This window comes from Hypanus sabinus, chromosome 4 (assembly GCF_030144855.1).
Source record: "Hypanus sabinus isolate sHypSab1 chromosome 4, sHypSab1.hap1, whole genome shotgun sequence".
NCBI classification, from domain to species: Eukaryota; Metazoa; Chordata; class Chondrichthyes; order Myliobatiformes; family Dasyatidae; genus Hypanus; species Hypanus sabinus.
This window is the reverse complement of record NC_082709.1, coordinates 187,582,903-187,596,357: the sequence shown is the minus strand read 5'-3', so window position 1 is coordinate 187,596,357 and position 13,455 is coordinate 187,582,903. Positions and strand designations below refer to the sequence as shown.

General features: G+C 45.3%; 1 protein-coding gene across 2 annotated transcripts in view; it reads left to right on the top strand.

Annotated features, from left to right (window-relative positions):
- The window catches only part of LOC132393577 (stomatin-like), a 53,867-nt gene that overhangs the window by 2,606 nt on the left and 37,806 nt on the right, over positions 1-13,455 (top strand). For both annotated transcript variants that reach the window (XM_059969014.1, XM_059969013.1), the window contains exons 2-4: positions 6,734-6,855; positions 6,939-7,027; positions 12,659-12,731. In XM_059969014.1, coding sequence (XP_059824997.1) covers positions 6,777-6,855; positions 6,939-7,027; positions 12,659-12,731 — 241 coding nt within the window. In that variant the 5' untranslated portion in view covers positions 6,734-6,776. The remainder of the gene's footprint in view (positions 1-6,733; positions 6,856-6,938; positions 7,028-12,658; positions 12,732-13,455) is intronic.

Genomic DNA, 13,455 nt, shown 5'->3' with positions numbered 1-13,455 from the left:
CTTTATGTTTCTAAGCTCCATGTACCTATCCAGGACTCTCTCAAAAGACCCTATCATATCCACCTCCACCACCATTGCCAGCAGCCCATTCCACACACTCACCACTCACTGCATAAAAAACTTACCCTTGACATCCTCGTCTGTTCTTCTTCCAAGTACCTTAAACCGGTGCCCTCTCGTGCTAGCCATTTCAGCCCTGGGAAAAAGCCTCTGACTATCCACACGATCAATGTCTCTCATCATCTTGTACCCATCAGGTCATCTCTCATCCCCACCTCTCCAAGGAGAAAAGGCCGAGTTCACTCAAACTATTCTCATAAGGTGTGCTCCCCAAAACATCCTTGTAAATCTCTTCTGCACCTTTTCTATGGCTTCCACATCTTTCCTGCAGTGAGGCGACCAGAACTGAGCACAGTACTCCTAGTGGGGACTGACCAGGGTCCTATATAGCTGCAACTTTACCTCTCGGCTCCTAAACTCAATCCCATGGTTGATGAAGGCCAATGCTCAGTATGCCTTCTTAACCAAAGTGTCAACCTGCACAGCTGCTTTGAGCATCCTATGGACTTGGACCCCAAGATCCCTCTGACCCTCCACACTGCCAAGAGTCTTACTGTTAATACTATATTCTGCCATCATATTTGACCTACCAAAATGAACCACCTCACACTTATCTGGGTTAAAATCCATCTGCCACTTCTCAGCCTATTTTTATATCCTATCATTGTCCTGCTGTAACCTCTGACAGCCCTCCACTCTATCCACAACACCCTCAACCTTTGTGTAATCAGCAAATTTACTAACCCATCCCTCCACTTCCTCATCCAGGTCATTTATAAAAATCACAAAGAGTAGAGGTCCCAGAACAGATCCCTGAGGCACACCACTGGTGACCGACTTCCATGCAGAATATGACCCGCTTACAACCACTCTTTGCCTTCTGTGAGAAAGCCAGCTCTGGATCCACAAAGCAGTTTCCGCTTGGATCCTGTGTTTCCTTACTTTCTCAATAAGCCTTGCATGGAGTACCTTATCAAATGCCTTGCGGAAATCCATGTACACTACATCTACTGCTCTACCTTCATCACTGTGTTTGGTCACATCCTCAAAAAATTCAATCAGGCTCATAAAGCACGACCTGCCTCTCACAAACCATGCTGACTATTCCTAAACACGAGGAAATCTGCAGATGCTGGAAGTTCAAGCAACACCCACAAAATGCTGGTGGAACGCAGCAGGCCAGGCAGTATCTATGGAAGAAGTACAGTCGACTTGTCGGGTCAAGACCCTTCGTCAGGACTATCCCTAATCATATTATGCCACTCCAGATGTACACTATATCTACTCCTCTTCCTTCATCAATGTGTGTAGTCACATCCTCAAAAAATTCAATCAGGCTTATAAGGTACGACCTGCCCGTGACAAAGCCATGCTGACTACTCCTAATCATATTATATACCTCTCCAAATGTTCATAAATCTTGCCTTTCAGGATCTTCTCCATCAACTTACCAACCACTGAAGTGAGGCTCACTGGTCTGTAATTTCCTGGGCTATCTCTACACCCTTTCTTGAATAATGGAACAACATCCGCAACCCTCCAATCCTCCGGAACCTCTCCTGTCCCCATTGATGATGCAAAGATCATCGCCAGAGGCTCAGCAATCTCCCCCCTTGGCTCCCACAGTAGCTTGGGGTACATCTCGTCCGGTCCCAGTGACTTATCCAACTTGATGCTTTCCAAAAGCTCCAGCACATCCTCTTTCTTAATATCTACATGCTCAATCTTTTCAGTCCACTGTAAGTCATCCCCACAACCACCAAGATCCTTTTCTGTAGTGAAGACTGAAGCAAAGTACTCTTTAAGTACCTCTGCTATCTGCTCTGGTTCCATACACACTTTTAAACCATCACACTTGATTGGTTCTATTCTCTCACGTCTTATCCTCTTGCTCTTCACGTAATTGTAGAATGCCTTGGGATTTTCCTTAATCCTGTCCACCAAGGCCTTCTCATGACCCCTTTTGACTCTCTCATTCTTAAGATCCTTCCTGTTAGCCTTATAATCTTCTAGATCTCTATCATTACCTAGTTTTTGAACCTTTCATTTCTTCTTGACTAGATTTACTACAGCCTTTGTACACCATGGTTCCTGCACCCTTCCTTCCATTTCCTGTCTCATTGGAACGTACCTATGCAGAACTCCACGCAAATATTTCCTGAACGTTTGCCACATTTCTTCTGTACATTTCCCTGTGAACATCTGTATCCAACTTATGCTTCCAAGTTCCTGCTTGATAGCTTCATATTTCCCCTTACTCTAATTAAACGCTTTCTTAACTTGTCTGTTCCTATCCTTCTCCAATGCTATGGTAAAGGAGATAGAATTGTGATCACTATCTCCAAAATGCTCTCCCACTGAGAGACCTGACACCTGACCAGGTTCATTTCCCAATACCAGATCAAGTACAGCCTCTCCTCTTGTTGGCTTATCTACGTATTGTGTCAAGAAACCTTCCTGAACACACCTAACAAACTTCACCCCATCTAAACCCCTCGCTCTAGGGACATGCCAATCGATACTTGGGAAATTAAAAATTCCCACCTTGACAACCCTGTTATTACTACACCTTTCCAGAATCTGTCTCCCTATCTGCTCCTCGATGTCCCTTTTACTATTGGGTGGTCTATAAAAAACACCCAGTAGAGTTATTGACCCCTTCCTGTTCCTAACTTCCACCCAAAGAGACTCCATAGACAACCCCTCCATGACTTCCTCCTTTTCTGCAGCTGTGACACTATCTCTGATCAACAGTGCCATGCCCCCACCTCGTTTGCCTCCCTCCCTGTCCTTTCTTGGACTTCTAAAGCCTGGCACTCGAAGTAACCATTCCTGCCCCCGAGCCATCCAGGTCTCCGTAATGGCTTCAACATCAGAGCTCCAAGTACTGATCCACATTCCAAGCTCACCCGCGTGATGGGCTGAAAGGCCTGATTGCTGCAGCATGTGGGTGTGGGGGTTGGAGTTCAGGAGGGCTCTCCACCATCCCTGCACCACACCAAATAACAAAATGATTCTTAAATCAGGTTATTGGTTCTGACCCACATGATGGTATCTACCTGCAGAGATGAGAAGGAATTTCTTTAGCCAGAAGGTGGTGAATCTGTAGAATTTGTTGCCACAGATGGCTGTGGAAGCTAAGTCATTATATTTATTTATTTAGAGATACAGTGTGGAATAGGCCTTGCCTATTGAACTCTGCTGCCCAGCAACCTCAAACAACCCCAATTTAACCCTGCCCGAATCACAGGACAATTTACAATGATCAATTAACTTACCTGGTATGTCTTTGGACTGTGGGAGGGAACTGGTGCCCCCGGAGAAAACCCACTCATTCCACTGGGAGGATTTACAGACTGCTTACAGATGTTGCTGGATCTGAACTCACAACTCCAGAACACCCCGAAATGTAGGAGCAGTGTGCTAAGCAATAGGTACCTTTAAAGCAGATGTTGATAGCTTCTTGATTAGTCAGGGTGTTATGATTTATGGGGAGAAGACAGGAGAATGTGCTTGAGAGGGATAATAAATCGGCCATGATGAAATAGCAGAGCAAATTCAAAGGGTCGAATGGCCTAATTCTGCAGCTATGTCTTATGGTTTTATGGTCTATCTAGCTGTCTGTCCCAGTCTGTCTAGCCACCTATCTCTCCGTCATTCACACATCTACTCACTTTCATCCTTATGGTCTAGAGGCCATAAGGCAAGGGCAGTTAAAAGTGTGGTGTAGGTAAATGATAAGGTGCAAGATCATAACAGGGTAGATTGTGATACCAGGTGTCCACCTTATTGTACAAGAGGCCCGCTCAATAATCTGATAATAGAGACTGTCCTTGAGCCTGATGGTACGTGCTTCCAGACTTCTGCCCGATGGGTGAGGGGAGAAGAGAAAATGTCAGGGTGGGTGGGGTCTTTGATTATGCTGGCTGCTTTACTGAGGCAGTGAGAAGTGTAGACGGCCTGTCGAGGGAGGCTGCTTTCCGTGACGTGCTGAGCTGTGTCCGTAACTCCCTGCATTTTCTTGTGGTCACAGGCAGAGCAGTTGTCATATGACGTTTCTTACTTTGAACAGGTTCCATGGTTCTTTGTTTTGTGGCTGTCTGTGGGGAAGACAAGTTTCAGGTTATCTGGATTGTACGACTTTAGTGATGGGAAGAAACTGTTTAGGCTGTGCTTGTTAGGCAAAGCAAGCTGAGAGGTGACTGACAGAGATTTATGAGAGGCATAGACTAACGAGATAGTAATAATCTTCATCCTGTGGCAGGGGGATTGAAAACCCAATGGTGTTGGCTTAGAGTGAGAGGGAGGAATTTTAAAGAGGGCCTTCGGGAGACGTTTCTTATAGAGAGGGCGGTTGGTACCTGACAGAGAAGGTGGTGGAATTAGAGACTATCGTGAGGCATTCAGATGGATGCTGAAATAGACCAGTACAGGATAGGCAGAACATTGAGCATGGTTATGCTGAGCTCAATGGCCTGTTTCTGAGCTGCAGGAGACACTGATTCGATAACACATTTTTATGACTTAAGTGTACTTAATAATAATAATAATAAAAATAATTTTATTAACTGAGCATTTTTCATACAATGTTCAAAGTGCTTCACAGTTACAAACATGAAAATAAAAGTCAATTTGATGTTGGTTAAAAGCAAGGTTAAATAAATGGGTTTTGAGCTGGCATTTAAAAGTGTCAGCTGAGTCGGCATCTCTTATGGTCTTAGGGTTTGAGTTCCTTTAGGAGCTTGGTTCAAAAAAAGCTAACCTGCCAATTAATTTCTGAGGGAGACTGTTTACATTTAAGAGACCAGTGGAAGAAGACCTGAGAGCTCGAGCAGGTTTATAAAACAGAAACGATTTTGTGATGTACTCCCATCCCTGATCATTGAGAGCTTTAAAAACCAGTAAGACACAACCCACCCAGCCAATACACTTTTTGTCCCTCTTCCCTCCAGGAGAAGTTTCAGGAGCATGAAGATTCATATGGCCAGATTTGGGAACAGCTTTTATCCAACTATGATAAGACTGCTGAATGGATCCTGACCAGGATCTGGGCCGTACCTTCCAAATATCCGGACCTGACTTGCACTACCTTACTTTCCCTTCTCTATTTTCTAATTATGATTTATAATTTAAATTTTTATTATATTTACTTCAATTTCTACTTCAGGGAGCGCGAAGCACAGAATCAAATATCGCTGTGGTGATTGTACGCTCTAGTATCAATTGTTTGGTGACAATAAAGTAAAGTATAAGTATAAGAGACCTTTAAAATCAACTCTAAAAGATACAGGAAGCCAAAACAGAATAGCTAGTATATGCTCCCTCATCCCGGTTTTCGTTAAATGTTTAGCAGCGATGTACTGAATGAGAAAGATTTAACAATCTTTTTTCCCAGGTGCATTGTTCTAGAGATTAACCATCTAAAGGATTGCTCTTGGTCGTGTTAAGCGACATGTTAGGCTGGAGGGACCGAGAGGCTTATTCTGCATTCTGTTTGTAGAGATCAGTTGTTCTTGGTCCTGGAAAATGAAGAACATGCAGTTGTGGACAGCCAGAGACTTTTCCCCAGGGTGGAAATGGCTAATACCAGGAGTCATGATTTTCAGGTGATTAGAGGAAATTGTTGAGGGGTGGATGGCAGGTAGGGTTTTATACACAGAGAATGGTGGGTACATGGAACCCTTTGCCAGAGGCAGTGGTAGAGGCAACACATTAGGGGCATTTAAGAGATTCTGGATTGGCCCATGGATGTTAGAAAAATTAAGGCCTATGTGGGAGGAAAGGGTTAGATTGATCTTAAAGAGGGTTAAAAGGTTGACATAACATTGTGGGCCGAAGGGTCTGAATTGTGCTGTAACATTCTGTATTCTATCAAAACTCTGGAGTGACGACCCTGCCCACCATTTGCTTATCCCGGCCACTCCCATCCTGTAATGTGTCCGTCAGTCAACCACAAGCAGTAACTCAATACCAGAAAAGCACAGGAGGCTACCACGTGTGATAGCTTAGCTTCCCAAAATAACACAGGTGCTCTCCGTCCAAAATAACTGTCCTTAAACTGTCCCACACTGTACTCCCTGTGAATTCACAATCACCACCTCACCATTCGCTGTGGGGTGGGGGCCCACGGTGGTGTAGTGGTTAGCGAGACACTATTAGACACTATTATAACATGGGGCATCAGAGTTCAGAGCTCAATCCTAGCATCCTCTGTAAGAAAGCTTGTATATCCAAGAGCACATGGATTTCCTCCGGGTGTTCCAGTTTCCTCCCACAATCCAAAGATGTACTGGTTTGTAATTTAATTGGTCATTGTAAATTGTCCTGTGATGAGGCCAGGGTTAAATTGGTGGGATGTTGGGCATTGCAGGTCTTTGGATCAGAAAGGCCTTTTCCATACTAATATGTTTGTTCCCTTGATGAATGAAGGCCGACAGACTATACGCCTTCTTGACCACTTATCTATACAGAGTGGTTTGTGTCCTGTATAATAAGGACAGTAGCCCTTTTAAGAAATTTGACAGCCCATGATCCCATGATACTGCTGTGCCTCAGTCCCTTAGCAACCTTGGCAGATCTACTGGATACATGCAACGCCTAATCTTGACTTAGCCCAGCCCAGTGTCTGTATGTGGTGGCTTATCCGTTATTGATTGTCGCCTGTGCCTTTCAGGGATCAACAGGACTTCCAGTCTGGGGCAGAAGAGAGTTTGATCATGACTCACTTCAAAAGACATCTGAATGCACTGAGCTTGGAGGTGATCACAAAAGAAGAACAGAAATCAGAAGATATTGGTTGGTTAAGTAATAAAAACAATCTGCACATTCACTCTTGTTGTTCATGGTAAAGCTTCTCAACACTATGACTCTCTTGCCAGGGTTAAGATGGGGTGAATGGCTTCTCATTGTCGGCTCAATAATCTTCATTCTTGCAACCTTCCCCCTGTCCATCTGGCTCTGTATTAAGGTAAGTGTTTCTTGGGCAACACACACAAAATGCTGCAGGAACTCAGCAGGTCAGGCAGCATCTACAGAGAAGAATAAACAATCAATGCTTTGGGCTGAGACCATTCATCAGGACTGGAAAGGAAGGGATAGAAGTCAGAATAAGAGTGGGGTGGAAGGGGAGGAGCAGGTGATAAATGAGACCAGGTAAGGGGGAGGAGGGTTGTTGAAGTGAGAAGCTGGGAGGTGACAGATGGAAAAGGTAAAAAAGAAGGAATCATTGGAGAGGAGAGTGGACCAAGGGAGAAAGGGAAGGAGGAGGGGCACCTGAGGGAGGCAATGCGCTGGTCATGAGGGCAGCGCGGGGAGGTAGAAGGTAAGAAGTGAGAGGGTAATCAGAATGGAGGAAAAAAAAAGGTTTTGGCGATGGAGTGGGTAGGGGGAAGAAAACAGGTGTGCGGTTACCACAAGTTGGAGAAACTGATGTTTATGCCATCAGGTTGGCGGCTTTCTAGATGGAATATGAGGAGCTGCTCCTTGTCCTGAGAGTGGCCTCGTTGCGGCAGTAGAGAAGGCCAGGAGCAGACATGTTGGAATGGAAATGGCATTTGGTATTGAAATGGGTGGCCACCAGGAGATGCTGTCTTTTGAGGTTGATGTAACAAAGGTGATCGACCATCGTCTCTTTGTGCAGTTTTTATGGAATGTTCGGTAACTATCTGAGATGCTCGGCTAATCATCCTCTGTGCACATCTTCTGCTAATCTAGGGAGTCAGGTAGGAGGCTTTGTAGAGCTGTTTTGAGATTCACAATTGTTTAATGTCATTTCCAGTACACAAGAGTAGAGGAAAATAAAATAATTGTTCCTCTGGATCTGATACAGTACAAAAAAACACAATAAGACAAAGAACACAATAAATGTAAACACATAAGATAGCATAGATTGATTGTATGTCCATAAAGTGATACTAGACACAAGAGTGTCTGTACATAAGGTGAAATGATGAAGTAGTGGTAGTTGGGGGTGTGGAGGGTGGGTTAATGGGTAGAGGTGTTAATCAGTCTTACTGCTTGGGAAAGTAACTGTTTTTGAGTCTGGTGGGTCCGATGTGGATGCTTCGTAGCCTCTTCCCTAAAGTGGGCAAACAGTCCATGAACAGGGGATGGGGGAAAAGAAGGGTGGAGGTCTCAAGTGTTATCGCATGTCCCTCTTCCAAACCCCTCAAACGGTGATACCTGTGGAGTCCTGTGCAGTGCAGTGAGGCACCGGGTTGTACACTAATCTCTGCTGGTTTGTGTCACAGGATTTGAACTCATGCCCTAAAATCCCCCTGGATCACTGCTCCAAAAGTCTACTACTGTCATCCATTCCTTCTCAATCCCATGATGTTCACCTTACTGTCAGGCATACCATCCCGAGAGGCAACAAAACACCTTGCACCTAGATCCTAAGGGACAGTGTCATCGATCACTGATCAATTCCCACTGCTGTCTGAAGGAAGTTATTACGTTCTCCTTGTAGTTGTCTGGGTTTCCTCTGGATGCTCTGGTTTCCTCCCACAGTCCAAAAGCGTATGGATTAGGATTCAAAGGATTCAAAATACATTTATTGTCAAAGGATGTATGCAGTAAAGAACAAACAAGAGGAAATCTGCAGATGCTGGAAATCCAAAACAACACATGCAAAATGTGGAGGAACTTGGCAGGTCAGGCAGCATCTATAGAAACGAATACAGCTGATGTTTCGGGCCGAAACCCTTCAGCAGGACTGGAGAAAACAACCCTGAGATTAATCTTCCCCACAGACAATCACAAAACAAGGAAGGACCATGCAACTAGTTCAAAGTAAAAAAATAAAACATTAACCCCCCTGCACAAAAGTCAGTCATACAAATGTCAACAAGAACATCAACCTCCTCCAGACAAAAAACAATGTGATTAGGAATAGTCAGCATGGCTTTGTCAAGGGTAGGTCGTGCCTTATGAGCCTGATTGAATTTTTTGAGGATGTGACTAAACACATTGATGAAGGAAGAGCAGTAGATGTATATGGACTTCAGCAAGGCATTTGATAAAGTATCTCCATGCAAGGCTTATTGAGAGAGTAAAGATGCATGGGATCCAAGGGACATTGCTTTGTGGATCCAGAACTGGCTTGCCCACAGAAGGCAAAGAGTGGTTGTAAATGGGTCATATTCTGCATGGAGGTCGGTCACCAGTGGAGTGCCTCAGGGATCTGTTCTGGGACCCTTACTCTTCGTGATTTTTATAAATGACCTGGATGAGAAAGTGGAGGGATGGGTTCATAAGGGTGCTGATTACACAAAGGTTGGAGGTGTTGTGGAGAGTGTAGAGAGCTGTCAGAGGTTACAGCAGGACATTGATAGGATGCAAAACCGTGCTGAGGAGTGGCAATTGGAGTTCAACCCGGATAAGTGTGAAGTGGTTTGTTTTGGTAGGTCAAATATGATGGCAGAATGTAGTATTAATGGTAAGACTCTTACAGTGTGGAGGACCAGAGGGATCTTGGGGTCCGAGTCCATAGGGCACTCGAAGCAGCTGTGCAGGTTGACTCTGTGGTTAAGAATGCATGCAGTGTATTGGCCTTCATCAATCATGGAGCTGAATTTAGGAACTGAGAGATAAAGTTGCAACTATATAGGACCCTGGTCAGACCCTACTTGGACTACTGTGGAATCTGTTCCAAGTATGATTGGAAGCATGCAAGCCAGAGTTCAAAGGCAAGAGCTGCTTCTGAGTCTTGAGGATCAATGTCTAATTTTTCCGGATGTAAAATGCTTTCCATGTTTTAAAACTTCCAGCCAATAAAATTGATGCACCATCAATAACTCTGAGACGTGAGGTGAGATATTGGCTTTTATTAGCTGGAAGAAAGAACAAGCAGCAATTGACCACCACACTACATCCTGGAGACTGAGGCTGGGGCGGTGTCTCCAATCGCCTTTATACCGGGGTCCATGGGAGGAGCCACAGGAGCAATCAGCGGTGGGGGGGTGGTGGCGTGTCCAGACAGGTATATGTAGTTCACCACAAGGTTTTCGATGTTTCTAATAGAAACAGGAAGTATGTCTGTGAGGCCGGTGTTCTGTACTGGGTGTCAGATGTGGGATGTCTGGGAGACTCCCAGCCTCCTGGATGGCCACATCTGTGCCAGGTGTGTCGAGCTGCAGCTCCTTAGGGACTGGGTTAGGAAACTGGAGCTGCAGCTCAACGACTTTTGCCTTGTCAGGGAAAGTGAGGAGGTGATAGATAGGAGCTATGGGCAAATAGTCACACCGGGGCCTCGAGAGACTGGTAAGTGGGTAACAGTCAGGAGAGGGAAGGGCAAGGGTCAGATACGGGACAGTACCCTAGTGGCTGTCCCACTTAACAATAAGTACTCCTGTTTGAGTACTGTTGGGGTGGACGGCCTACCTGGGGGAAGCAACAGTGGCCGCACCTCTGGCACAGAGTCTGGCCCTGTGGCTCAGAAGGGTAGGGAAAGGAAGAAGGCAGCAGTGACAAGGGACTCTATAGTTAGGGGGTCAGACAGACAATTCTGTGGATGCAGGAAAGAAATACGGATGGTAGTTTGCCTCCCAGGTGCCAGGGTCCGGGATGTTTCTGATTGCGACCACGATATCCTAAAGTGGGAAGGTGAACAGCCAGAGGTTGTGGTACATGTTGGTACCAACGACATAAGTAGGAAAAGGGAGGAGAACAGACTACATGGAGATAGGAAGGAAGTTGAGAAGCAGGACCTCAAAGGTGGTAATCTCAGGCCACGCGACAGTGAGTATTGGAATAGAGTGAGGTGGAGGATAAATACATGGCTGAAGGATTGGAGCAGGGGGTAGGAATTCAGATTTCTGGATCATTGGAACCTCTTTTGGAGCAGGCATGACCTGTACAAAAAGGATGGTTTGCACTTGAATCCGGGGGAGGGGGCATCATCCTGGCAGGGAGGTTTGCTATTGGGGAGAGTTTAAACTAGAATTGTTGTGGGGTGGGAATGAAACTGAAGAGAAGGAGGAAGGGGCTGTTGGTTCACAAATAGAAGTAGCTTGGAGACAGTACGTGTGGGAGGATCGATAGGATGCACTCAGACCGATGGTTTGAGATGTGACAGTATAAGATGATGAGAGGTATTGATCGTGTGGATCATCAGAAGCTTTTTCCCAGTGCTGAATTGGCTAGCACAAGAGGGCACAGTTTTAACTTGCTTGGAAGTAGAGGGAGAGGAGATGTCAGGGGTAAGTGTTTTATGCAGAGGTTGATGACTGCATGAAATGGGCTGCTGGTGATGGTGGTGGAGGTAATTTCTAAGTTACAGATATGTTCGGCACAGCATGTTGGTCTGTATTGTGCTGTGGGTTTTCGATGTTTCTATGTTTCTGACGTCAAGCCCCTCCATGCAAAAAAAAATAAATTGAGCAAATGGCAACAAGAACAACAACCCCTCACTCTCCAAAAAAAAATTGTGCACATGGCAGCAAGGGTATCAACCCCACACCCCCCATACAAAAAAACAAGGACGTCACCCCCACACCCCCCATACAAAAAAACAAGGATGTCACCCCCACACCCCCCATACAAAAAACAAGGACGTCATCCCCACACAAAAAACAACTGTGCAAACAGTAACAAGGACGTCACCCCCACACCCCCCATACAAAAAAACAAGGACGTCACCCCCACATCCCCCATACAAAAAAACAAGGACATCACCCCCACACCCCCCATACAAAAAACAAGAACGTCATCCCCACACAAAAAACAACTGTGCAAACAGTAACAAGGACGTCACCCCCACACCCCCCATACAAAAAAACAAGGACGTCACCCCCACACCCCCCATACAAAAAAACAAGGACGTCATCCCCACACCCCCCATACAAAAAAACAACTGTGCAACCAGTAACAAAGGCGTCACCCCCACACCCCCCATACAAAAAAACAAGGATGTCAGCCCCACACCCCCCATACAAAAAAACAACTGTGCAACCAGTAACAAAGACGTCACCCCCACACCCCCCATACAAAAAAACAAGGACGTCAGCCCCACACCCCCCATACAAAAAAACAACTGTGCAAACAGTAAGAAGGACGTCACCCCCACACTCCCATACAAAAAAAACATTTGTGCAAATGGCACCAAGAAAGAACGAGCAAAAAGACAGAATATAAAACACAAAATTAAAGAGTTCATATGCAGTTTATTTGTGGAATTCTCTGCCACAGGAAACAGTTGAGGCCGGTTCATTGGCTATATTTAAGAGGAAGTTAGATATGGCCCTTGTGGCTAAAGGGATCAGGGGGTTGGAGAGAAAGCAGGTACAGGGTTCTGAGTTGGATGATCAGCCATGATCATACTGAATGGCGGTGCAGGCTCGAAGGGCCGAATGGCACCTGTTTTCTATGTTTCTATTTCAGTGTTCATTAGGGTTAGGGTTAGCAAGTTGTGGGCAAGCTATGTTGGATTTGGAAGCATTGCAACACTTCTTGGCTGCCCCTAGCACACCCTGAGGTATGTTGGTTGTTGATGCATTTCGCAGCATGTTTTGATGTATGTCTGACAAATAAAGTTAATCAGAGGTGTTATAGGTCATTAGTGAGTATTAAACCATTGACATTCATTGGATATTCCTTACAGACAGTCCAGGAGTATGAACGAGCTGTGGTGTTTCGGCTTGGTCGTATTCTCCATGGTGGAGCCAAAGGACCAGGTAGGTTCCAAATCAGCAGCAAGGAAATGGGTGATTTCACCCAACTCGTCTATGATGGTGTTTCACCACACAAACCAAATCTTTATCTCACAGTTGCCACAGTAGTGGTGTGAACACTTGAGTTGAGTCTGATGTACCCCTAAGCCATTGTCTTAAGCGGCTGTAGAGGCTGATCTGGGAACCAGACAGACAGACAGACATACTTTATTGATCCCGAGGGAAATTGGGTTTCGTTACAGTCACACCAACCAAGAATAGTGAAGAAATATAGCAATATAAAACCATAAATAATTAAATAATAATAAGTAAATAATGCCGTGGAAATTAGTCCAGGACCAGCTTATTGGCTCAGGGTGTCTGACACTCCGAGGGAGGAGTTGTAAAGTTTGATGGCCACAGGCAGGAATAACTTCCTATGACACTCAGTGTTGCATCTCAGTGGAATGAATCTCTGGCTGAATGTACTCCTGTGCCTAACCAGTACATTATGGAATGGATGGGAGTCATTGTCCAAGATGGCATGCAACTTGGTCAGCATCCTCTTTTCAGACACCACCGTCACAGTGTGGACATGAGTAAGTGGTGTCTGTGGTTACTGGTTGGGTCTTTGGTTGTTCAGCCTCTCCTTTTGCAGCTCCCACTTGTTCTCTGCAGCACAGCAGAGGTCGCTCTCATGTAGCACTGCTCCCTCTTGCACAGATTTCCTCCAGGTGTTTGTATTGAG